The sequence below is a fragment of the Wyeomyia smithii genome, chromosome 1 (genome assembly GCF_029784165.1).
Source record: "Wyeomyia smithii strain HCP4-BCI-WySm-NY-G18 chromosome 1, ASM2978416v1, whole genome shotgun sequence".
NCBI classification, from domain to species: domain Eukaryota; kingdom Metazoa; phylum Arthropoda; class Insecta; order Diptera; family Culicidae; genus Wyeomyia; species Wyeomyia smithii.
Genome location: NC_073694.1, coordinates 44,417,887 through 44,445,551, shown reverse-complemented (window position 1 = coordinate 44,445,551; position 27,665 = coordinate 44,417,887). Strand labels below are relative to the sequence as shown.

Below are 27,665 nucleotides of genomic sequence, written 5' to 3'. Positions count from 1 at the left end.
TGAAAATTCATTGAAGAACATGACAATAACTTTTTTATAATAATTTTGCTACATGTTTAAGCTTTCGTTTCTTAAAAGGAAGTAAATCGCAACGACCCTGACTCGTATCGTTGCACAATTATTAATGTATTTTTGTTTCTTCTTACCGAATCAACGGAAATTGCCTATTTTTTGATAATAACAGCAAATATATTAAAAATATGCATTATTTAGATTAATTAAACAGAATATCTTATTGTCATGAACCATATAATTGATTTTCACTTTAATCTATCTATTAATCTATCAAATCGTGTAAAAATAATCCGCGTTATTGTAAAAAATCGCGTAAAAAAAGTCGTGTATAAAAAAACCGCATAAAAATAATCCGCGTAAAAAAAGACCCCATTGTACATATACATACTTTCATTTATCTCTGAGCATGTTTTTGATTGAGAGAGCTTTCAAATAATCTCAAAATTTTAGCCGTCCCTCGTTATTTTTGGATACATTTGTAAGCATTCAAAATGGCGGAATCATTAGCTACAGGTGGACCTTTGTCGCCCATAGAATATTGTTGGGTGTATATAACTGCCCTTCTGTATTGTCGCTTCTTCAACTACACTACCCACTTCGACCACAAGCAGATGCTGCGGCTAACCCGTCACATCTCACCAACTACAGAATGCATGAGCCATTTCGTCAGATAGCGTTAGAATACAATCGATGTTTAAATCATTTTGTTTTTCTGCACAGTGTTTCTCATTGTTATTTACTTAACGGGTGTTCAATATAAAATGAGAATGATTTCAATATCTTTCTGTAAAAAAATAAAGAACGTAAAATATGATCTCACCAAAAAAATTGTTGTCTGGGTTTCCTCCCTAGAAACGAGTGTTGTCAGTTCAATCAAAGATAGCGTCGAAACAACAAGCATTGTATGGTTCTTCGAAACGCATGAAACTCAAGGAAAAAGGAACAAAAATGTTCCCGTGAGTATTGTTTACCGGATCCTGGTATTCCGAAACGTCGAACGGAAGACCAGTAGTGGCCGCCCGGCGAAACGAAAAAGGAATCTCTGAAAAATGACTTGCCATTAATCGGAAGGTTTAGCAGGAGCAGTGCCTGGAGAAGATATTGGTTTCGTTCTTAGAGGAGCATCATTCCGATGGAAAGTACGTCTTCTGACCGGACAAGGTGTCTTTCCATTACTCCAAGAAGACGTTGGCGTACCTTGAGGAAAAATAGATATCGTACGTACCTAAGGAACGGAACCCGACCAACTTGCCCAGTGCCGTTCGATCGAAGATTTTTTCGGTTCTCTCAGTACCCTGGTGTACAAGAATAATTTGCGGGCCACGGACACCTAGCAGGTAACCACGAGAATCCGGAAGATAGATGTCAGTGCCGTTCAGCGTTCTTGTGAGAGCATCTCCACCAAGTTGCACTGTACGGCCATTTTGTCAACAATCAGGAAACAACCGATATGTTTAATAAAAAACTACTGAATTGCTTGATTTTTTATGTAACTGAGAAATTTTTTTTTAACACCCGTTAGTGTTCGAGTTTTATTTTGTGGCTGTATTTCATGAAAAGGTACTGGGGTTTTATGCTGTTTAGAGGGAATACTAAACTTTTACTCGAGGCGGCTTTTCCCAGTCCAAATACCAAATGTCATTTAGACGTAAAGTAGGATGACGAAAATCAATAAATAATAATAGTAAATAAACTTTATTGTCTGTTTTTATTTTAAGAGATAAAAAATATTACTATTTTCTGTAAAAATATGCATTTTTAAAAGGCTGGTAACTTTGTAGAAGGATTTGGAAATTCTAAAAAATACGGAAAAAGGTTAGAGCGAGGATTGTGATTTTAATTGGCTTTTCATAGAAGATTTAATGAGGTTCGTAATATGTAAGAGGTAGAAACATGACATCTTCGGCAAAGTTTCTCGTTTGAGATTACCTAAAACTACGATAAAGACACTACGCATCTATCTGATACAAACGTAAATTGATGATTGATAACCCATGTTTCGACACAAAAATATGCGCATTGCAGCACGCTGAAAAGATATGCAAAACCAAAACGAGCAGATTTATGTAGCTCTATTTCCAAAAACCTAAGGAGCTCTGGTCCTCAGAAAAGTTGTTCAGGAGGTCAAAGGCTTGATAGACAGCTTAGTATGGGGTTCTTTGGCTTTTGCCTCATGAACAGATTGGTTGGGAATAAGACCACTGGTTTTGAGTGTTATAAACTAAACTTATCTCAAGAATTCAATTCAGCAACTCACCTAGTTATTTTATTTATTTTATTTTATTTGTTTTGAATTTTCTTTAGCGATGGATCTATAATTTTTTGTTTCCATTTTATTTTTTCACTTGAACATGTTTACTGAAGAACGCAATTTTTTATAAATTGGTACCGTAGGATAAGATCAAAATACGACGAATTCCGTGCTCACTAGTGTCGCGTAGAAGGTGACGAATTTGGTGCTCACTAGTGCCATGTAGAGGTGAAATTTACCTTCTGAACAAGTTCACTGATGACCGAGTCTTTCTCAGTGGTCAGGAACACAACCTATTTCCAGTGGTCCTAAACAAAGCGTTGCAAAACGGTGTTTATACTTGAGGTTTTTGTAAAAGTATTTTCGGCTGTACGTAAAATACACCTGCTATGCAGAATGTTTTAATACAAATATCGATAATTTAGAATGATAAAGTTGAATCTAAGTTGAGCCAATTTCATGTGCGTTGTCAAGATACAATTCGTCACATTGGTTTTCACCCACTCACATTTTTTAACCCACTTCACTGTAGAAAGAAGTTGATAATTCTGCAAAGGGGTAAAAGATTATATTATTGTAGGTAATAATTGTACAAACTGTTTTCTAATAAAGAGAGTTGCAACAGAATCGACTGATTCTGTGTGCAACAACTTCCATAACTTACTAACACACCCCTAACCGGTTTACTTTTCCTCTATTTTCCAGTGGCACGACGCACAGGATTTCGGCCGCAAACGGGAAATCCGTGCGCATATGTACAAGCTGCGCGAGGAGCGCCTAAAAGCATTGTACTCCCAGATTGAGACTCCCCCGTTGACATCCATTATGGAGCAAAACAATATTAGCAGCAAGTACGGTTTGTCGAAGACCACCGTCACCGGTAGTCATGGCGACTCGCTGGCCGATCAGAGCTTCGAAAGCTTCAAATCTAAGGAAGTTCGTGACTCGGAAAGTCCCACACGGTAAGAGTGCTGTAACGATACAAACGACTGTTCGCTCACTGAAGTTATTGGTTTATTTGTAGCTTTGGCACCGTTATTCCTTCAGATAACAGCGGATGGCACGTAACTACATCGGAAGAGGTGAGTGCTGATGGTACGACACATACGGTGCGAAGTTCTGCCACCACAGAAGGTACTAAGGAAGTAGACGGTGGACGGACCTCATTTGCCGGTAAAAATGAAGAAGCTGTCAGCGAACGTATGGTAGGAGATGCTGACAATTTTGTGCACAATAAAAAACACGACCAAGCAACTTTTCTTGCGGAGAGTGGCGTTTTCGAAAAGGAAGATGGCAGTAAGGTGCAAACCTCCCATTCCACGTCGGTCACTTCGTCCTCTTCGCGGATGGTTAGCAGTTCGAAACAATCTACAGGCGATGAAACAGACTTTGTGCCGATTAAAATGGACACAACCGATATGAAAGCTGGGCTCCAGCAAACATCGAGCTACAAAAGTCAGAAAACTCGTAATCTTGTCGAATATATACCTCCTCTTGAGAGTCCTGATAAGCTTGGATATAGCGAGTTTGATCGTCCGAACGATGTACGCGTGGCAGAGGTTATGAAAATGATAGAACAACCAGGTGAAATACTTTCCCAGGAAGAAAAGATGGTTAATCCAACCACAAAAGAAATTGTCGTCAAGAAGAAAATTGAGGACGGAACGATAATAACACATAAAAGATATGAGAAAATTGGACAAGAAGAGGTGGTTGAGCAGCCACAAGAACAAACTGCGAACTTGTCTTGGACGCAGTACGAATGGGATGAGATTGCACAAAGATCGGGAACCAGCTCAAAAGCGGCTCGAGATGAAACCGAATATCGTTCGTCTAAGAAAGCAGTTGCTGACAAGGTAACCAATCAGCAGTTTATTGCTGAAGAACGAATTTCGAGTCAACAAATTGAGCAGGTCAAAAAACAGCAAGAAGTTACTGCTCAGCACAAAATAACTGTCGACGTAGATGCGGCACACGATTCATTCGCCCGGTCACTTCGCTGTACTTCTCCCACTGGAAGCGTTCGTTCGGTTCATTCGGCTTCAGGAAGATCCAGTGTCAGTCCAGACAAATCCATTCACAGTAGACGGTCACCGTCACGTGATTCCGATACTAGTCGTTTCAGCAGCCACACTACAACGCGTACAAGTAGAACAGACATTTCCCACAAAGATTACATGCGTCCAACTGTAACCTCCGAACGCAAGCAATCCAACTTTAAAGAAACCACAATTCAGGAGTCTTCCTCTATGGACGCTTACGATACGGTTGACAAAACGAAACTAAAAGAACGCTCGCTTAGCCCGAAAAAGGTCCCTCAGAATACGCCTGACATGACTCCAAGAGGACCATCGCCTGATAAACTAACAAGACCAACATCTCCTTCAAAAACCTCGAAGGACTCATCGCCATTCTGCTCAGTTGGTAATTCACGAAGTGTATCTCCACTCAAGAGAGAAGGATCACCAACTAAAACTACCTCCGGAAAAACATCTTCACCCAGCAGGGATAGATCGCCGACTAAAACTACCTCTGAAAAATTGATTCGGACTGATTCTTCGGAAACATTCGATATCGATACGACAATCACAATTTCTACAAACGAAAAACTTCAACAGCAAGTACGAGAGGATGTGAAAGTCTTTGATACGAAAAGCCACCTCACAAATGTGGACGATATTACCATCAAGGTAAACCTGCAAAACGTCAGCGATGATGTTGAGATAACAACAACGGTTGAGGAGGTGGATTTGAACGAGGACGCTCGAAAACCAGCTGAAACTACAAAATCTGTGAAAACTCCAAAAGAAAAGCCTCCACTTGTACGCAGTGAAACCTTCGAGGAGCGCTGTCGTAAGATTCTTGGCATGCCCGATTCCGGTGAGCCGGCGGAAGGGAAAGCAGAACCTGATGCACCAAGCATTTTTAGTACGTACGATAATACACTAACTAGAAGTTCGGAAATTCGTGAGAAGCGTAAGAAAATCGAACAAGAAATTAAATCGATTGAATCCGAAACAAAAAGAACTTCTCGCAAAACTGACGACTTCATTGCTATGGAGAGAGGTGTCGAAGCGAGGAATGTTTCTCCTAAAAGAAAACCGTCAGAGGTAGGTAAAGAATCATCTCCTACTCGTAAGTCTCCCGTAAAAGAGAAGTCGCCTGCTAAAACTGTGTCTCCTGTGCGTAAGCAATTGCAACCTTCACCGGAACGGCAGCCACAGCTGCTGGTGAAGGAACAATCTCCGATGCGAAAACATTCACAACCTTCACCCGAACGAAAACCCAAACAAGAAGTATCATCGAAGCAACCCAAGGAAACGTCGCCGGTTCGTAAGCCATCTCAGGCATCTCCAGAGAGATACCCGAAAGAAGCTCCAGTAAAAAATAAATCACAACCATCTCCCGACCGACATTCTAAGGATTCCGAAACTACAGCGTACAAGAAAGAAGAATCTCCGTTCCGATGCTCGCGTTCTCATGAGCGATCGCCGCCTCCAACCGACAAAAAAGCAAGGTCTCCGGTTGGCAAGACTTCTGTTGGATCTCCGACGCGTAAATCCGTACATACTACTGAGACCTCAATAACGAAAAGCACAACGTCGAAGGCCGATATACTCGTGAACCAGAAGAAGGAGGGCAAGAATATATCCGTAACGGAAATCACTATACAACCGATAGTTGAAGCGAAAAAATCTGATAAAATCCTTACGAAGCAAACGTCCGATAGTAAATTCGAGCGTAGAACTACTAGCAGCCGTGCGGTAACTAGCAAAAGTTCCTCGGATTTCGACGTCAAGCGCAAAGCTGTTTTCGACAAAACGGAAACAACAACGGACAAAAATGTTCGAACTGTAAATAAACCACGAACTCCAGCAACTAGCCCGGACAAGCGACGCCCTCAAGAAACAAGTCCAGTAAAGTCCGAAAAACTGAAGAATCACATTACTGTAGCGAAGATTAAGATCGAGCCAGTTCGTAAAGCAACAACCACTAAAGCAATCACAGAGGATAAAACTGCTGGTAGAACTTGTACGAAAACAATCAAAACTTTTAAAAAAGTCGTCGGAGACTACACTGAACCTGAATCTGACAAAGACACTGGCATTTCGGACAATGAGGTTGAAAATGAAACTGTAACTACAGTGCAAACTACAACTACTACATTTTCTACAGCAAGAAAACAACCATCGTCTGATAGAAAGGATTCGGCCCCGGTATATCGTACGACTGGGAGGGTTGAAAAAACCTACCCACGTTCGTCTAGCGATAATGGTTTAAAAGCTACCAGCTCTACCACGACTTCTAAGAAAACTTTCACCACTAAAACTACCACGACAGCTAACACGTCGGCTGCAGTTAAGAAAACCGATCGTCCTCTCAAATGCGTATCGACCAAAACGATTAATCTGTCCGCCAAGCCAACCATCGATTCTGGCAATCTAGACAACGTTGTGATCGACATTCAGCAGGCAAAATCTTCACGGGAACCAACGCCGAATAAATTGATTCCCATTCCAGTCTCACCGGACGAAGATACCGGTAAACCACGCTATCCGGATGCTGTTCAGGAGCCTGATGATGAACCCAAGCGGGTTCCCAGGGTGAATAACATTCCAATTTTCGAGGAAGCCACAAACGAGTACGTCGGTTGTGAGATTACTGAAGTTGAAGATCATGAAGTCCGCGCTGCTCGGGCCAGCCGAATTACCAACCTGGATCGCGTGACTGAGGATGACGAATCGCTGCTTAGCGTAACCCAGAAGGTTTCCAAGTTTGTTGAAGAAGCGAATAGGCTTAAAGATATTCCAGCAACGAAAACCCCGAATCGTTTCGTTCGTCACGAGTATGAAGAGTTGGATGAACATCTCAAGTCGGATGAGTGTCTGCTTAGCGTTTCGGATAAAGTTACAAAGTTTATTTCAACGGCGGAGGAAGTGAAGAAAATTAAAACCTCTGGACCGTTTGTTCCGGAATGCAAGGTAACGGTTGATGTGGCTGGGTCGGATGAGTGTTTGCTGAGTGTCAACGAAAAGGTGTCCAAGTTTGCGAACGTGGATACCGGTAAGTCAACAGATTGGATGGCTTCGTCCGTAACTTCGGCAACCGATGAAATGGACCGTTCGGCGGTTAGCGTAGTGGATAACGATGAATCGTTGTTGAGTGTTTCGGAGAAGAAAAAGAAGTTTATTTCCGGATCGAGTGCGCCACAGAAGTCACCAGAATTGGTTAAAAACGTGATGAAACAGACCAGTCGAACGGAGAAAACAGTTGACGAAGCAGTGAGTGGTTTAAGTAGCGACCATAAAACGAGAATCACCGAGCGATACACGACAGCTACCTTAACTAAGCCAAGGGATAAGGTACCGCAAGGTGTTGGCCTGCGTAGTACCGAAGCAGTTAAAAAGGTAAAGGAGATATTTGAGAATGGTGGCAAACCTGCTGCCTTTGAAACTGCTAGGCAGAAGGATATCCTGAACCGCCCGTCAGTATGGGAAGACCGCAGAAAGAAGGAAGCTGCTTCGTCACTAGCGACAACTACCGAGAAAACTCAGATCAAAACAGTACAGGAGAAAGATCAAAAGGACGTTAAACTAACAGATATTGGCGTATACAAGCGAACGCAGCTGAAAGCCGAGAAAGATTTGAAGAAAGAAGAACCTGTCGAGAGCAAACAGGAAACACCGAAGTCGCGTCGAGGAAGCGGTACTCCACAAACTCCTGCCTACATACGCGATACAGTTTCAACGAAAAAGGATTTGTTTGAAAAGAGAATTTCCTCCTCAAAACTGGACACATCTGAGCTTATAAGGTCAACAACATCACAGGAAGACACCCAGGAATTCTCGCACAATACCGCCAAAAGACCATCGATCAGCGAGAAATATGAACGATCAATCTCTCGCGATACACCGACGCCCGGAAACAAGCCTTCATACATGAATCACACCGTTAGCTCATTGGAACACATGAACAGTAGCCGTCGAGAGTCCGTAGATAACTCACATCAAATTCAACAGCCAGAACCTGTTACCAAGATGACAAACAAATTTGGTGTTGAGTTGAAACGAACTGACTCTGGAAGGAACGTGCTCTCATCGCCTGTGAAACGTAAAAACTCAGTAGATGCTCTGATGATCGAAGAAATGTTCGATTTGGAAGCACTGGAAAAGATGCTGGAAAACGTTACAGGTTATGAACAACGCAGACGAATTCGGGCTCAGATTCGCTTAGTTAAGAAGATGGGTGAAAAAGCGGGAACAACGGTAACAACGACTACCACAACGACATCCACGATGCGAACCAATCGCGTTCGTGATGTAAGCCCAAAAAGAAAGGAATCAAGTCCTACAAGAGTGCTGAAAAAAGATGCTGACATCAGAGTCTCCAAAACGGTGGAAGTTGAAAGGAAAACCGAGCCTCTACAACGGAGTGTAAGTCCAGCCAAACCCAGAGCAGCAACGTATGAAAAAACAACGGTTACTCAAGCAACAACATCACCTGTCACACCCACAACTAAAACGTCCAAGCCCAATGAAAGGATTACTCCAAAAGAATCGAAAGACGACAAACCGATTTGGGCAACAAGTAACATTCTCAAGAAAGCATCGGACACAACGCGAAGTTTCCGAACGACTTCGACTGTGAGCACCGCGAAGAAAACTACGTCCACCATGCGTGATACACCGAAGGAAACCAAGCCTACTGATTGTATAACCTCCAGCTATGGCGTTGGTCCAACAGATGAGAACGGGTTACCATTGTTCGGAATTCGAGCGTTGAAGAAAAAGTCAGCAGCCCCTCCTTCGGATACAGAAACAACATCAAAGATCACCGGAACTTTCGTGACGGAAACTTTGTATTCGGAAAACGGTTCAGCACCAGTCGGTGAACGCAAAACTACAGTATACTCCTCCGACGCGAAAGATTTAGAAGATCTGAACGTCTCAAGTAGCAAACGCAGCTTGGCAGAAGTTCGCGAAAAGTTACTGGAGCGTGAAAACTCACGTAAAGGATTAATTTCGGTAACGAAAACGGAAAAATTCAGTAACGGCAACAGTCAAGTGACAACCGAAATTGGCACAATGGATGATCTTCCGCAAAGGGAACCCAAAGTGCTTCGGAAAGGCTCAGTAAAGGAGCTGACCGAACGATTTGTACACAAAGAGTCCTCGTCTTCGCTGGTTTCGGAGAAATCCTACCCGAAGGCTGGCCTGATCTTACGATCCACCCAGAGCCATTCGAGCCGTTCATCGACACCATGCGAAATCAGTTCGGTTCGCTCCGGATCGGTTGATTTCGACGAAAACGATATTGAGCTGCGCGCAGGTACAAGCTCCCACCGGTCGGCGGCACGCGAAAGCGTTATGAGCTCTAGCACAACAACAGAGCAAGAGGAAATGGACGACGGAGTTGTTTTCCGCAAAAGTCAAAGTAGCAGCAGTACTCGCCAGACTAGATCGTTCCTGAACGATGGCAGTCGTGTTTCCGGGGTTCAGGATGTGCTTGAACGGATGCGGAATGCAGATAATGGTGAGTTCATAGACAAAAACGAATCTAATTAATTGTTTAATGAGTTACTTTTCAATTTTGCTGCAGTGGAAGAAGCAGGCGACAATGATGAAGACCGTGAAGCCCGTGCTCTGCTAAACAAGTTCCTTGGTGCCTCAGTTCTGATGAGCGGTATGGAGTCAATGATCGCTAGCGGAATGAAGGAAGAATCGTCGACCGTTGAGTGCGCACCCGGCACGCAAAAGGTAAGTGTCCGAGGAAATTACTCTAGTAACTCTAACCGAATGTGATGCTGAGTGACAGGTGCAGGAAGTGTTTCCGATTGAAGGACGACCCACTGTAAAGCGACTCTAAAACTAATTAATAGGTCATTAACGGCAAGCGCTGCTTAGTAAGCAGTACCAAGAGTTATTATTTTTTGTTACGTTAACAGTCATGTACACTTGAACCGGACAAACTTTACAACTTGCAGTGAACATTAATCAAATCACTGTTCGAACGTCGTTGTTGTGTATCTTTCGCGCAATTTTACCGAAAGATGATCTGTCGGAGGGGGAGAAACCGGGAGAATCGTTTACATTTTCGTCACTCAACTGTCAAGGTCGCCAGTAAAATAGATAATGTTATTTCGGATTGACTTGTTTGTTTCACATTCAGCGGGCGAACGAAATTGACGATGCATTACGTTTGGCAGTGCAGTTTTTATGGTTTTTAGGCAGTTTAAAAAAAGTTAAAATTTGATTGGTTATTTTTTCAGTCTATTTATTGCATGTCAGGTAATTTGATTTGCGTTAAAAGCACGTATTTGAACTAGAATAACCTCGAGCATTTGGTATTTATAGCCTGTCTTTGTGCTGATCGACTAACGATTCGTGAAGCAAACAAAAGTTAAACGTAGTAAAATCTGTACAGGAAATAAAATGTTTACGTTGCAAGAGAGAAAACTGCTTGAGTCACTCATGGTTATTCTTCACAAATGTATAATTTTCAATACAGTGGCTCTAAATCGAAACGTCAAATTATTCCTAGTTCAGAGGTGCATTTCGCCAGGTCATCTCCAATGTTTGTGTGCCCACTAGAAACGAGCAAACAACTCAACAGAAAAAAAATCTGTTGATGGCATGGCAGCTTTTCCGGCACTCTATACATCGGTTTTTCCTGCCAAGCGCGCCGAGTTTTCTTGTCCCGAAGCGATGCTAAATATGGCTGAAGAAAGGCCGCTTCCAGTCTGAGCGAAAGTGAACAGCTGCGGGCGTGACTCTGAAAATAGAACTAAATTTGGTTCTGTATCGACGCGTGCAGTAGGGTGGATCGTACCGAGGCGGACTTTGGCAATACTTTGTTCTTCAATCTGCATCAATCGCCGTATGAATGATGGAGTTTGAGTTTCGCTTGTACATGAGTTTTTGGTTCGGCTTTTAAATTGAACTTTTTTTTATGATAATCAACTTTTTCGCCGTTTGGCACTATAGGATCACAAGATAATTTCGACTCGCGCGCTGATTTTTTTATACTATATACCCATTAGCGCTATTGTCGGACTTGATCATGTGTATGAGTGCAGTTAATATTTTTCACTGCTACTTGATAAGCTAGTGATCATACCGCGTTTATATGATGATGTTGATAGGTGCTGGTAATGGTAATAATGATGACCACGGTGGTAATGAGTGGAGATGATGTAGGTAAAACATATCGCCCCATCTGAACCGCACTTCACTGTTTGGTGCGATGCTTCATGACCGTGTTCCAAATAAGTGAGGAAAGAAATTAAACAGATCGTGGTTGGGTCGGACTGGGGCAAACTGACACTTCGAATAATCTCTGTAAAGCCTAAATTAGATACAATTCGAGATGAAATGACTGCTTTCGACTATTTTTTTGCATTTAGATTTTGCTAGAAAGAAATTTTAACATATCGACAAATAGACCATTTTTCATCTGGCTGAAACTTTGCAAAGATGTTTTTATTGGCTAGACTGCCTATAATCGCATATCAGTCCCATCGGGAAAATCAACTAGTTGAGAAAACAGCGCTTGAAGACATTTTTCTTGTTTTGGGTATTTCACCCGTTTGGGGTGAGTTATTCTTATTTTTTCGACATAATGTAATGAAATAGACCTTAATCATAACTTCTTCATTTAAAGAATTGCCTTTTTCGTGAAAATTACAATGCAAAATAATGAAGAGACTGATATGCTATTATTCAGGCCATCGAGTAGCAAAATAATCGCATACCAGTCTCACTTGGATAATTTCCTTTCGCACGTCTTTAGTGTTTCGCAATACGTGCTGAATAAAATTATTCCGCGTTGGCCCGTGCATTTAGCATTATGGAAAAGTGGTACCATGGAATGGGGTGAAATTGATCAATTTTTATAACAATTTCCAATTAACTAGCTTCATGTACATTTTTCCCGAAATAGTATAATTTTAAAATATGTACTGGAATGTGCTCCAGTAAACCTCTATAGCTATTGGTGCAATTTCTATCGTCTACTCCATGAAATGAATTCGATTACTCTATAAGGTACTATGAGGTAAATTGGGGTGAAAATGATCACCATTGAAATCTATACATTCTTTTGCCAATGTGGTTTTTTTCGATATGCTAAAGATAAATGATGATTTCTGTACTGAAAATATCATTTACAGCTAGTTTGGAAACGAAAATAATGATATTTCAGGTTAAAATTTGTTTATTTTGGTTCACGAGCTGCTTGTTGCTAAATTTGCTCTTATTTGATCGTCCCGATTTCCGTAGACCGATTTCAGTTCGGTTTGTTGCAAAAGCTCAAAAACTAGCTCTGAAATTAAAATCTTTGTGGTTTCCTGCGAATTCGTCAGTATTTCTTTAATGGTATGGAATAATCATTGTTGAAAATTACATATTTTGTGCTTTTATCAAACTTCACTTACTTCTCCAAATTTAACGTAATTAACCCTCAAATAAGATTACTTCAAGTAAATTCAATACTTTTTATTGTTATTTGGAAACTTGTTTGATCAAATTCGATTGAGTTTTTACTGAGTTAGAAGAATTTTTCGAAAATATGAAAAATTGCACCGGGCATGCGAGGGTTAAATTTGACAGGTATGTGAATCATGCAAAAGTTGCTTTTAAGGACACGTTAACGTTGCCTAGTGTTGTAAGAGCAATATCTTTTAATTAGTATTTTTTATCACGAATTTTCAGGTGATCGATTTCACCCCACTGATCAATTTCACCCCATTCCACGGTATTGAGAAAGGGAAGTTTCCAATTTCAGTACAACAAAGACTTGACGGAAGACGACAACGATGAAAAGCGATACAAGCTGTTTTTTTCTTTTGAGTTCTGACAATTTCAATTTCATCATTTGAAATGAGCAGATCATCCACAGAAAATTAACACTTCACAGAAAGAAGCATTGCTCGTGGCTATTATCCCTCTGATTGACGAACCCGATAACCTTTTGGGAACGAACTTCAGAAAATGTTGCAGTTTCAGTGTCTATTTAAAATTAACTTTTGTATGGAATTAAATCGAAACAATTTTGGATTCATTAATTATTTTATGATTTTTCACAAAACACATAAAATACACAGTTAAAAGCTTAAAAAACAGCACCAAGTATATGTTATATGGATTGAAGAAAGAATATGGCCATACTCAGAAAAAACATTTTGTGGGACTTATATGCGATTATTTTTAAGATGGGACAATTTGACCTCACATTTTTTCCTGACTTTTTTCAAATAAAACATACTTTTTTGTTTCCTTAATCGATAGTAAACCAAGAAATAGATGAAATCTGATATTTAACTCAAAAACGATGAAAATCCACATGGGACTGGTATACGATTATAGGCAGTAGAGATGATATTTTGTGCTATTCGTATACATTTATGGTTGACCGGTCATGAAGAAATGAGAAAAAGCTAATTTCTTCAATAAAATTATTCGTTTCATCCGAGCCGAAATAGTTTGTTGGAGTTATGTGATATCTCCAGCAAAATTGTGATCAACATTTTTGTCGTTCCAGAAAAAAAACACCGTAAGAAATAATTGTCTTGAAAAAACACATTAAAAATTGACTATCTCACCCACTTTTTAATTTTTTAAGAAAACTACACAATGCTAGCTAAACATTGATACTTGTACAAACTTGGAGAAATAAAAACTGAAAAAGTTTAAATTTTCTAAAAAAAACGTTTTTTTCACAGTGTATACTTTTTTTGGATAGACAAAATTATTATCAATAACTTTTCCGAAGACACTATACCAAACAAACCGTTTAGATGTTAGAATTTATTAATCATTAATGGGGAAAACCTATAGAAATGAAGTTCCGGATTAAGTTAACCTATAAAAATGGAGTTCTGTCTGCCTGATAGACTTAGAAATTATTGAGCCGATCCGCAAGAAATGTAGGTTCGGGCCGGAGAAGGTTATTATGATAGTTCAAGATCCCTCCCCTCTCTGGTAGGGAGAACTGCAACACAACAAACACTGCAAACACATTCTCTCGCATGCAAAAGACAACTAGGGAACCTGTATATTAGAGAAATGACAAGACACTCACCGTTAAGGCAACTGTCAACATCAAAACGGATAACGGCAATGCAAAATTAATTATCGCCCGTTTTGATGGTGACAGTTGCCTTAACGGTGAGTGTCTCGGCGTCTCTCGTCTCTCTGGTGTATAGGCTGACTAAAGACAACTTAGAGCAAAGAAATATATGGTAGCTTTCTTTGATGATTTTGTGTCAGTATTGCCTGCTTTATATGGAGCACGCAATATATACCTAGCGAGTGTCCCACGAGAGAATCGTAAACGATTGCACTCCAGCGAACGTAACGATTCTTCCAAATGTTGGTTGCTTGTAGGCAGAATTCGGCTACTCCAGGTCGTGCTTGCACCGTGATATACCCCGATGATTCTTGGTGATTTCAAATATCACATGCTAATGCACCACGCTACAATTTCCGTAAGCATTGATGATACCTACTTGCTCCGGTAAGCAAACAGTTGAACACAATCAAACGTTCATTTGGATTCAACATTTTGTATTACTGATGATAATCTCTCATAGATTCTCGCGATACTGTTGAATGCAAGTGAACTTGGATACAATAAATAATTTCGTGTTTGTATCATTCAGTCTCCTTCTATGGTATTCGAAACACTCTGAAGCGAAGAACAATCAGCAGCGTTTCTATGGATTTACAGTTTTCTGCATAACTCGAGAACCATATTTTTATTTATATCAACTTTTTATCTTACATATGGTTTCTCAATATTGTTTATCAACAGATCATTAAGTTTTCCGATTTTTCTTTTATAAGCAAGTACTCAAACTTTTTTTCTAACCTACTCCGTAAGGTTCTTTACAGATTGATTGGCAACGATTGTAAGCGCTTTCGTCTTATCTCGTTTGAATGTTTCCACGGTTATTGCTAGCTGAACATGTTGGCGCAGATACCTCTTGAACAGAGCCAAAAATCGCTCATTGGGACGAATTTCAGGACAATCTGGGGAATTTATGTTATTGGGAACAATTATCACGTTTTCCGATTTGTACCAGTCCATGGCCAACTTAACCACGAAGTAAGTAGGGCCTGACTGCCACGAAAATTTCAGACAGTTTTCAGCACATTTCTTCCATTCTCTCAGTCTCGATCTTAATCAAACTAAAAAACCAATACTTTTGTCTTCCAACAAAAAAATGTAAAGTATATAAAGGATTTGCTGTTGTTGTTTCAAATATAATATGTTTGTATGATTTTCACTGTAACACTCGCTGGACCGCACTGGTGATTAACCTTCCACAGCATTAGATTTTGGATCTCCCGTCTGTGTGGAAAGCACCGTTATATAATCATGCCTGTAGCACTGCTGATTGTGTCCGGACGTGTAAGTGGTTCTGTTCGGATCCGGCACGTTTACCTTTAGCCGTTTGGGTACCGCTAACGCCTAGTTATGCGTGTATTGGTAGCGTTTGTTCACTTTTAATGTGTTGTTTGCTTGCTTACAGTGCGTGAGAAAAATAATAAGACAACTAGCATATATCAAGATGGCTTGACAAAGTAATTTGTCAAATTCTTTTATCACTAGTATTTATTGGTTAATTTGTGAGTTCGAAATCCAATTTGTGGTAACTTGTGGTTAAGTTGTTTCCGAGAAATTTTCAAAAAACTGAGTCAAGCCATCTTGAAACATGATTTTTCTTCAAATGAATCGGACAACGATGATATATACATCAATCGAAAGCTCCTAATTTGTGGTTCACGAAAATGTAATTTTTAAAGTCATAATTACGAATGTTTGTACAGAAATTTGTGTTTTATTATTCACGTAGTTCTATGTTTTGTTTATTTGTTGTTGACGCTGCTGGCCTATAGCGGCGTTGGCTGTTTGCGGAGTTTGGCACTGCTATAGGGGAGAACCGTACAAGACGCACCAGTTGGTTAAAATGGCGCTTGTTATTATTTCCCCAAAATACTTACACGTGTGGCTTTTTATGACGAAACTCTTCGCTTTTCTCATAAAAACCCAGCTTCTCTACAGTTCTCATATAAAAAAGTGTGAATGAATTGATGAATTTTATTTACGCTTTTATGATTAACTGACTTGTAAATAATACAAAAAAAAAACTATGGTTCCCCTAACCTTTACACTTTTGGAGTTTATAATATTATGAGTATTTTAAATTATTTCACTAACTTTTGTCAACTTTTACCTTAAAACAATCAAAATCAAAATTGAGGCAGAATGCACTATGAAGAACTTGCAGGAGATTGCTTGACAACTTAGATTTTGATTTTACTTCCGAGACTTCAAGCGCTTCTCACTTCGCGTGCTGATTTCTGCTAGTGGCATATTAGCCTACTGCTTTGGAGCATACTGACCTTTGTTGTGGTGCGTTTTGATCACGGGCTTGTTTGGCGGCAATGGTAATTTTTAGAATAAAAGACATTGATATCGAGTATTTTATAATAAACTTCGTCATAAACATACAATAAATCGATCCTACAATCATCCTACACGTTCAATGTCGCTTTAAAATGATTTGAAGCGCTGTAAATATTTGCGCGCTTAACTGGTGCGTTTTGTATAATCCTCCCCTACTGAGCGTGCGTGTAGGGAATATGGTAAATATTGAGATTCGGGGAACTAAGCCAACACACTTGCTATTTCAGGTAGCCAACCTGGCGCAAAATGAATGTGTGTAAATTTGTTTGAAAAAGGATACCAGTAACGAAAATGTACTTTCAAAGGGAAGCAATCCAAATTCTACGGATTATTTTTCAGAACCAGCAGCAAAGCCGGTTTTACGATTGTGGGGGGTCTGGGGCCCAGTCTTGTGTGGGGGCCCCAGAATAAACTTTATTCATCTTTGAAAACCTAACGAAAGTTTGTCAGAAATTTTTCAGAACATCTTTTTATGAGGTGTCTTCGCTGAAAATTTATCAATTATATAATTATATAACACTCAATTCGCAAATTCACAATGCCAAATTTGACAGCTTGCCTGGACGAACACATACGATTCGCATAGATTCTCTAGGATTCCTCACATTGGATTCCTGAGCGTCCTTGAAAAGGATTCCTGAAAAAGAATCCTCAGGAATGCGCTGTATATGGCTCTAGGATTCTTGAAATAAGAATCGTGAGTGAGAATCCTCCGGATCGTTTTTGCGATTACTTTCACGATTCCGTCACCGAGTTATAGGTATCCTGGGGATGGATTCTCTGCGTGTTAGTAAGGGTTGCTTTTTTCATATGCAACCGATTTTTAATTAGTTTCATCGACGAAAAAAGTTGCGTTCGAAAGCAACTCAAATTATTACGCAATGCAATTTTAGTTAAGCATATATTTTGCAAGTTTACTATTAAAATTCAAATTCTTCAAATATACTTAAAAGGAAACATTCACTAGACTCTGAAACTACCTATAGAAAGCGGATTTGATTATTGGGGGTCAGACTTTCAAAATTTATTATTAAATGAGACAAGTTTATTTTTTCTTGATTTGTGGTGGCCTCAAAATGTGGGACCCCCCTTAAATCCAGCCTTGCTTTTGCAGGTCTGTAAAATCTGCACACGGACTCTGAAAATCTGCACTTTGCAAAGCACATCTGGTATCCCTGATTCGGACAAGTAAGCAACAGCAATGCATTATAAAAACTCGTGGGTTATTTTCTTTCTCTGCTCTACCTCCCATGCGCGCTGGTTCGATTCAAATGGTGTATTAGTATATGTCATTCCAAGAGAATCCGAGGTGAACTTTTATGGAGGTAGTTGTGATATTGGCGCTCGCGAAAAAATAACACTGAAGGAATGTTTCAGTTTGAAATGATCTGATCAAATTGTCTTGGTGAAAATCGAAATTTGAATCTCATTTTTGATAGAGAAAAAAACTTTTTCTCGATTTGTGGGGGCCCCAAAAATGTTGTGTGGCCCTCCCCTTAAATCCGGCTCTGGTATAGCAGTGACAAACACCGCAAACAGCTAACGCCACTAGCGGCCTGTAGCGTCAACAACAAATAAACAAAACGTAGAACTACGTGAACAATAAAACACAAATTTACGTACAAACACTGATAATTATGACCCTAAAATTACATTTTCGTGTACCACAAATTAAGAGCTTTCGATTGATGTATATATCATCGTTGTCCGATTTATTTGAAGCATAATTATGTTTCAAGATGGCTTGACTCAGTTTTTTGAAAATTACTCGGAAACCACTTAACCACAAATTACCACAAATTGGATTTCGAACTCACAAATTAACCACTAAATATTGGTGATAAAAGAATTAAAAAAATACTTTGTCAAGCCATCTTGATATATGCAGAGAACTAGAATCATTTCATGACATCGGCAAAAGGTAATCCGCTTGAACAAACTTGTCGCTGTCACTATTGAGATACACCAATGGAATTTTGTACCGCCTTAAATTTATTCGATAGATGTAGGGGAAAGTAGGTAAAGACGGACACCCTAAGGTTTAATCTAAATAATTACTTAGGTATTGCTATTTAGATCGCAGTAGTCATACAAATTGAAACTTAAGGTCATTTGTTTTCATAATCATTTTTGGTATTAGTGAACTTCCTCCAAGTTTTATGTGTTTTGGGTCTTCAAAAATAAGACTACAAATTGCTGTTTTTTGACATGGTTGGGAAAGTCGGACACTTGGGGTGGGTAAGATGGACACTACGAAGGTAAAGGTGGACACTCACAAAAAAGATGTAGTACGTTAAGTACGTTGAGCATTCTTTTGATTTATGTGTTAAGTGATGGCTATACATTATTCCACGTTATTAGAGTTTATCTATACATCACGTGAACAGTTTGAGAGGATGGGTTTCGATGAAGGCGAAAATTCTCCGCCTATATGGCCTGTTCTAACTGCTAAGTGATTAATATCTGCTGGTTTCTCTCGCGGGTGTACTTTGTGAACAGTAGTACACAACAGATGCTACACACAAAACTTTTCCTTATTACTTTAAAAGCAATAGCGCAAAATTACCTTTTAGGTAACAAATCCATTACTTAAAAAGCAATAAAATTCTTCCCCAGTCAAGTAACAACACATACTGTCATATATTTAGCACGTGTTATGAGAGTACGACTATCATTGGTTCATGGAAACTCATTTGGACCTGTTTGAATATACAAAACTCGTGCCCATCCAGAATAATATTCGCAACTTCGGCAACTCTGGTCAGACAGTATTACATATTTCCATTTCAAGTAAACACTGGGGGACGAAACGAAAGTGTTTCTAATTGGACATTTGAGGTTGACGGTTGAGATTCTGATTATGTGTGGATGAAGGGAGACAAAAATGAACCAGATCGTTGCATCAATACAAATGCAGCGAGTGAAGTCTTGCCAACACATGCATTGCGGTGCTTGGCTGTATGTTCTCCTGCAGAAACACATACAAGCGTGTGGCCGTCATAATTTTTATTACTTTTTGTTTGTTACTTTTTGTGTGTAATGCGCAGTCATAAGACACAAAAAGTAATAAAAAATTGCCCGAAAGTAATAAAATATTCCCCGTTTGCGTTGGGTGTACATGTGAAAGTTTTTGGAAAAACCGTGTGTCCATCTTTCCCTACCATAGTGTGTCCGTCTTGCCTGACCTGGTTGTAAATTTTTCAAACGATTGTTACACAGGGGAGGGGAGGAAGTGAGTTCAGCGTTACGTAACAAAAAATCTCTGGAGAGACTCTCCTAAAACGAGTATTTTTATCAAGCAAATCCCTCTACAGCGTTACGTAATTCTTATGGAAGGGTAGGTGTTGGCGTTACGTTTCGTTACTTATGGGGTGGTGGTTCAAAAATTGGGTTTTTGCGTTGCGTAATTTATGGATGTCGCCTAATGGAAATTCTGCTCGTTGTTACTAGAGATAATAAAGCGAGAATTATTTCGCGTCATCTGCAGTTAGCAATCCGCAATGACAAGGAATCTAACAAGCTTTTATCCGGCGTCACTCTTGCTTCAAGCTGTTCTGGTCCCACTTACTTACATACTTATGTGTCCATGGCCGCCGGTAGGGAGGCAAATAATACTAATAAATAATAATAAATGATACTGAGCGTTGCGATGTGACCAACGCATGATCGGCCAGCTCGGGACCTAGCTGCTGACGGAGAGTAGCGTCAATTTTCTCCTGGATCCTATTCAGGATCACCTTGCAAAGTACTTTGAGAGTTATGCATAGCAGTGTGATGCCGCACCAGTTTCTACATTCCGTTAGATCCCCATTCTTAGGCTCTTTTACTAAAATGCCCTGCATCCAGGAAAGTCGCGGTTTCCCAGATTTTTCCGAAGAGCTGATGCATCATCTGTGCTGACAGGGTTGGGTCAGCTTTGAGCATCTCGGCTGAAATGCAGTCAATTTCCTGCGCTCTGATGGATTTCATGCTTTTGATTGCCGCTGCAATTTCAGTTAATGTTGGAGCCTCAGAGTTGACGCGGTTAATACGTCGAACTACGGGAGCTAAACGCTGCATCGCTTGATCAGGCACGTTTGAGACTCGGAAGAGTTGCTCAAAGTGATCTGTCAAGCGCTTGAGCTGGTCGGTTCTCTGTCTTTCAGCGGCATTCTGGCATTTGTCCTAACACCATTAAGGCGGCGAGAAATGTCATACAACAAGCGGAGATCTCCATTGGCGGCAGTCGTTTCTCTTTCTTCGGACAGGGAGCCCATCGCTGGAATTCTAGCGATTTCTCTTAAACCATGGCGTCCCATGATGCGCTCGAGGTCTTCGTTGTTGGAACCAATCTTAGCGTTGAAGTCACCCAAGTAGACTTGGATGTCCCCCTTTGCGACTTTCTCCACCACACTATTCACTGACTGACACTGACTGTAAAAACTCTCTTTCTCCTGCAAGTCGGCAGCATCAGTTGGCGCATAACACTGGATTCTCGTAAGGCTTCTAATCCGCGTTCTAAATCTGGCAACGATTATTCTTTCGTTTATCGGTTCCCATCTCATCAAGGTTGCATGAGCCTGCGGGCTTAGCAGGAACCCAACTCCTCGCTCCCGAGTTGCGTTTTCTTCTCGTATACCAGAACATAACAACACTTGCCCGGACGGTGTCTTGTGTTTACCTGTGTTCGGCCAACGGACTTCGCTCAGTCCCAGAGTTTCGAGCATTAAGCGGCTAGCTTACCTAGGTAGTTGAGCCAGCTTGCCCTGCTGGGCAAGGGTCAAGATGTTCCATGTACCGATTCATGTCCGTGTTTCCATAAAAATCGTTGCCAAAAATCCAGTTCGAAATCTTTCTTAATTTTCTGTAACTTTTTACTAAAAGGTCCCTATCCCGCGATAGGACTGCCATCTTAGGTGGAGCGTGCAGGATCCGCATTTCTTATTCAGCCGCTCGTTCCGAGTCAGACGCTGTTTGAGCCGCCCCTCACTTGGAGAATAGACACTCGGTTATGCAGTTCATTTTGCGTTACCCAAAGTGCACCACGAGGAGGCGAACTAAGGTTGGTATACAGACTTAAGTGCACGTGGAATCCTGGCATTGAAAATCAGCGATTTATCTTTTAAAACGAAATTATTGGAAGCCAACAGATTGTAAGAATAAATCAGTAACTTGTATGGATTATCACGAAAAAGCAACCAGCTATCAGCTCTTCGTGCGAAGCGTCACGGTTTAAAGTCCATGGAGGACTACTGGTCTAACTAGGGTTTTGAACATCGTCAGTTTCGTGCGGCGCCGTGTGCCGCTGGATCGATGCGTCCTGCGAAGGTCAAAGTAGACCCGATTTCCAACTTAAAAACGTCGTTGGATCTTCTTACTTGTGTGATTGTCGCCAGTTACCAGAGGTCCCAAGTCTACCACTTCGAGTTCACTGCCGTCCATGATCACCGTCAGTGGGAGGTGAATGTTTGTTTCTCTCGAGCCTCTTCTTTTCATGTACTTAGTTTTCGACGCATTAATTACTGGTCCAACTCTCCTAGCCTATACTTTTAATCTGGCGTAGATTGTCTCCGTCGTCCCAAAGTTTCTCGTAATAACGTCGAGGTCGTCTGCAGAGCCTATAAGTTGACTACCTTTACTGGAAATCGTGCCTATCGTTTCAATACCCGCTCGTCAGATTACACCCTTAAGAGCAATGTTAAATAACGTGCAGGATAATCTATCCCTTTGTCTCAACCCGCCGTGCGCTTCAAAGGGATTCGAGAGTGTTCCCGATACGCACACGAAATATATCACTCGATCCGAAGCAGCTTTGATAAGTAGCTGGTCTCGATCGACTGTTTCATACGTTGCCTTGAAGTCCGCGAAGATGTGATGTGTGGGCACGTTGTACTCCCGGCATTTCTTAATGATCTGCCGGAGAGTGATTATTTGATCCGTAGTAGCACGTGTTTGTGTGAAGCGGAGCCCGCTTGATACTGCCCTGCGAATTTTTTAGCCAGAGGAGAAAGACGACAGAGCAGAATTTTGGAGATCAACCTTATGCCACGGTTGTTGCTGCATTGAAGCCGATCGCCCTTTTTATAGATGAGGCATAAACGTTCTTCCAACCATTCCCTGGTGCGAATGTATATCCGCACCCTGAATGCAGCATATGTTGGTGATGTTCGAGAAAAACCGGTCATCAATGAGAACGTCGTCAATTTGATTTGTTGTTCGATAGTCAGGCGATTTCCAAGTGGCTCGTGGATATCTCTGCGTGGAAAAAAATGTGCTTCTAATCACCTCTAACCACCTCGGGAAGCTGCGAAGTTGATGCATCGTTGGCCGTTGTCGTTCGTGTCGGTGTGTAGACTATGAGGTCATATCACCGGTCTATTCATTACTTCCCTACACCCTCTGGGCGTTAATATCCTAGATAACGATCTTGATGTCCGTGGCGAGCAGCTGTCGTATGTTACCTCCAACTGCGCGAAGAACGATTACGTCTGGTCGTCAGGTCTACCTTCGTGCGGACAGTGCACGATGCTGTAGTTGAAGAAACGATCTGTAATCCTTAGCAAACACATCCTCTCGTTGATCGCCTTCCAGTTGATCACGCGATCCTGCTTTCTGCCCAGCACTCAAAAACCCGTTCGCAGCTCGTTAATTTATCCACCGCTCTGGTAGAACCTTGTCACCACGGACACTCCACACCTTCTCACCTTTGCGACAGATCTCCTACAGAGCCTGTCGAACTTGCGGGGTTTTAATTACTTAAGCTACAGAGTCTCGTGATGAGGCTGCCATCATGGCTATTGCGTTTGAAACTACACGTTTCTTAATTCAGCCGCCCGCTCCGGGCCAGACGCTGTTGTGAGTCGCTCCTAACTTGGGAAACAGACACTCAGAAAGGTTGGAATTTCCTCCGAGGAGGTCAGACATCCCCATCCTCCCCCTTCCCTGTTAACATACGCACGAGGTCCCACCGCAGGTAGGTTATCATGATCTTCGCTTGGTTATTTGTACCTCGGCTGGTACCACGAGGAGGAAAGGATAGGAGTTGCTGGACAGGATGCTTCAGATTACAATGGGGTCTATTTAATGTCTGCAGGTGCATGAGGTAATTATGCCCAGTTATTTACCAACCAATGAAACCAATTAATTGCGTGTCCAATATCCGACGATCATGCATTTGCAATGGCTATAAACAAAAAACAAAGTCAATCTCTGGAAGTATGTGGAACAATTTTGCGTTCCCATGCCTTCAACGCTCAAAATTAATTTAAAAGGGAGGAAAAAGTGGGCGGGACGAACTTTGCCGGGTCAGCTAGTATGTAATTAACATAAATTTTCATGCCTTTGGAGAATCTGAACGATTACTTTTCAAACCCGATGATCTCTGAAAAAGGTTGAGTCGTGAATATACTTATTATACAATGTCGCGGTTATTTTTAATTCGTGTTCAGAAGCATTTCTTACGAACAAAGGAATAATATGTATGGGTCATTACGTTTCGTGTGTGCACACCTTATGCTAACAAACTTTTGAAATTTGACTCGAAGTTTGGGGAACTGTACGTATATGGTCACTTACGACGAAAGTTAAAAACAAAGGTCGCAGTAATCCAATTCTTACAAAATAAAGGTCTCTTTGCGAGAATCCCAATTTTGGTGCCGATTGGATCACCCCTTTTTTGCACTCATTTTGAACTATGACTACGAACCCAAATAAAACAATACAATAATTTTGAAGAAAATGAGTCTGGAAATTCACAAAATATCAATTTCAAGAGGTAGTGTTGCAAGATATGTTCTTTTTGTATTTGAAAATTAATTAAATTTTTCATTGTGTTCCTGATTAAATTTTACATGAAAAATATTTATCACCCCGCGGTATTATGAGCAAAATCAGAATTACAGAATGTCAAAGAAATAGAGTAAAATTTTCTCTGATTTCGTGCAATCTTTTTGACTACGTCTTTCTTCACTATACTAAGGTACATTCTGTGTAAACTGGATTGAACATGTACCGTTTTTGGTTGGCGGAATGGAAGATTTTCGATGCTAATAGCGCTCAAACAACTGTTCCAATAACATGATATTTTTAGTTACCATTTTCTTACTACTCCGTGAAAATTGCGGGAAAGTTTGAAGGTCGGATATCCACATACATTTTTCATACGATTGGTATATTTCCCTAACGCAGACTTCAAAAACATAGACGAAATGATGTCACGCATTCAGTCATTGGCTGGCAATGCCAGCCAATTGGCATCGCATTCATCACCCAACGTAAGCGACGAAGAAAGAAAGCAAAGATGCTTCCACGTGATTGGTTCTTCCCTCAATCACCAAAGTTCCCCAGTTTAGGGTGGGGAATCGTTATATGGAAAAAACGAAACTTGATAGCAGAAAGCCAGAACCAAGTTTTTTTTTGTTCTATTTGGAGCCCCAAACAATCCTAAACGTTTTTGCATTTTCCTTTCTAAAGAGCTCAAAGTGGCTTAAACCATAGGTTTCATGACTTTAAATGGTAGGTTTTTTGATGCCTAACAACTTGGCCGAAGACACCAAAGAGCTAGGGTGTCCCAAAAAAATACTAGAGCTGTTCAAAGTTGATTATGTCGAAATTTAAGTTGCAAATCATTTTTTCTGCCAACACTGACAGTGTACCGGCGTCAGTCAGATTTCAGAAGTAACCTTTGAAACGCGTTGTAGATTCTACCTGTGCCTACGACAGGTTACTTCTGATGGGAATCCTACTGACACCGGTACATTGGTAATGTTGGCAGAAACAAGATTTTCTGCATTTAAATCGACATACTCAACTTTGAACAGCTATAGCTATTTCTAGGGACATCCTAGCTCTTCAGTGTCTTTTGCGAAGTTGTTAGGCATCTAAAATACTATACTTTAGCATAATGTAGTGCATTATTAAGCTCTCTAGAAAGGTAAATTCAAAAAAGTGGGTTTTCCCATATAAATTATCATACAAATTTGAAATGCAATGCGCCAAGCGGAGACAAAACCAATCGACTTCCGGTAAGTTTAGGGTTGTGTGGGGCCCCAAAAGGAACCAAAAAACCCACCCACCCTAGTAGGTATAGTGTGTCATATATCAAGCGTGTGTGTCTGAGTAGCGTGTGGGTGTGTGAATAGCGTGGATGTGTGTGTATGTGTGTGAATGTGTATGTGTATGTGTGTGTATGTGTATGTGTAAGTGTGTATGTGTATGTGTGTATGTGTATGTGTGTGTATGAGTGTGAGTGTGTTTGTGTGTATGTGTGTATGTGTATGTGTATGTGTATGTATGTGTATGTGTGTGTATATGTTGTATATGTGTGTATGTGTATGCGTATGTGTATGTGTGTGTATGTGTGTGTGTATGTGTATGTGTGTGTATGTATGTATGTGTGTGTATGTGTGTGTATGTGTGGGTATGTGTATGTGTATGTGTGTGTATGTGTATGTGTGTGTATGTGTGTGTATGTGTATGTGTGTATGTGTGCGTATGTGTGTATGTGTATGTGTATGTCTATGTGTGTATGTGTATGTGTGCGTATGTGTGTGGATGTGTGTGTATGTGTGAATAGCGTATATGTGTATGCGTGTGTATGTGTGTGTATATGAGTATGTGTGTATGTGTGTATGTGTTTATGTGTGTGTGTATGTGCGTATGTGCGTATGTGTGTGTACGGTGTGTATGTGTGTGTGTAAATATGTGTGTGTGTGTGTTTGTGTTTGTGTGTGTATTACGTGTATGTGTGTATAAAATGTGTGTGCAAAAAGGCATTCATCCGAGGTAAATATATTTATGACAGTACACTTGTATAGGCAACAAGTTAATTATTTTTCCTATTAGTATTGGTCTTTTTATGATAGTGACCATAATTTTATGCTAGTTACTTTCAGCACTGGGCTTGTTTTGCGTTTATTTATAACATGGGACTGACCAAAATTCATATTTTTCTAATATTTTTTTTCTATTCTAAAAATTTAGCAACAAAAAACTTTTTCTTACGATTTTTTTGAGAGCATGTGAAGAAGTTTCTGTAGTTTAGGCAAAAAGTGATAAGAAATTACATGGGACTGTTATGCATTTATGGGCAGTTCATGTGGGTATTGGTATTTGTATGCTGTGGTTTATGACAGATGTATGTGGTTTTTTGTAAAATGTTCATGGATTATTGTGTATGATATTTGTACGTTTGGTGTGTGTTATATGCTATAGCTATGGCAGAATTCAATCTTTACACCCACCATAGTCCCACGGCAAGCCTACGTTTTTGCACTCAAGCACATACCCTTTAATTTTTTTATGTTTTTTACCTTATATGGACATTCCAGTAATTACATTTTAAAGAAAATTAGTCAAGGAATCCAAAAAAACAACAATATTGAGCGGCTTGATGGTTTGATGGACACTCTGGATGATGAATATTGCAATAAATTGGCAAAGAAATTAAAAATATATAAATTTTGTCCAGTGTGACTAGGATATCCATGAAAAACAGAATTTCCAATTAGTTCAGATTCTCAAACCTGGTTATAAATACATCATATTCAATAATTGGAGTATGTTCTCAAAGATTATATAATTTTTTTAAACGGCAGTGTTGTCAATAGTTTTATGTTTGGTGAATAATAATTTTATATTTATCTTTAGGACAATATTTCACTACAATCTGAGGCAAAATTACTTCGGTTCGACTGGAATTAGTGTATAATCTGATCATTGTTTGTTCAACGTTAAGCAACGCTCAGACCTATTTCATGTGATTAGTGATTCCTAATAGATCCCACGTCTGTTGCTGTAGAGAAAAAAAAATCTACGTTAAAAGTGTTGTAATATTCGAAGAATCTATGTCCACAAAATATCAATTTCAAGAGCTAGTGAGGCATCTTATACATTACAAGGTCGTTGTTAGGTTTTCTCATATCATTTGACCAACTGGACATAAAGTTACTAC

The 27,665-nt window shown here is 40.3% G+C and overlaps 1 protein-coding gene across 8 annotated transcripts in view; it reads left to right on the top strand.

Moving 5' to 3' along the window:
- LOC129718538 (titin-like) overlaps positions 1-27,665 on the top strand; it is a 219,263-nt gene that overhangs the window by 157,228 nt on the left and 34,370 nt on the right. For 7 of the 8 annotated variants that reach the window (XM_055669406.1, XM_055669405.1, XM_055669402.1 and 4 more), the window contains exons 3-5: positions 2,972-3,228; positions 3,291-9,799; positions 9,866-10,023. In XM_055669406.1, coding sequence (XP_055525381.1) covers positions 2,972-3,228; positions 3,291-9,799; positions 9,866-10,023 — 6,924 coding nt within the window. The remainder of the gene's footprint in view (positions 1-2,971; positions 3,229-3,290; positions 9,800-9,865; positions 10,024-27,665) is intronic. The other variant, XM_055669404.1, reaches the window with a different exon arrangement.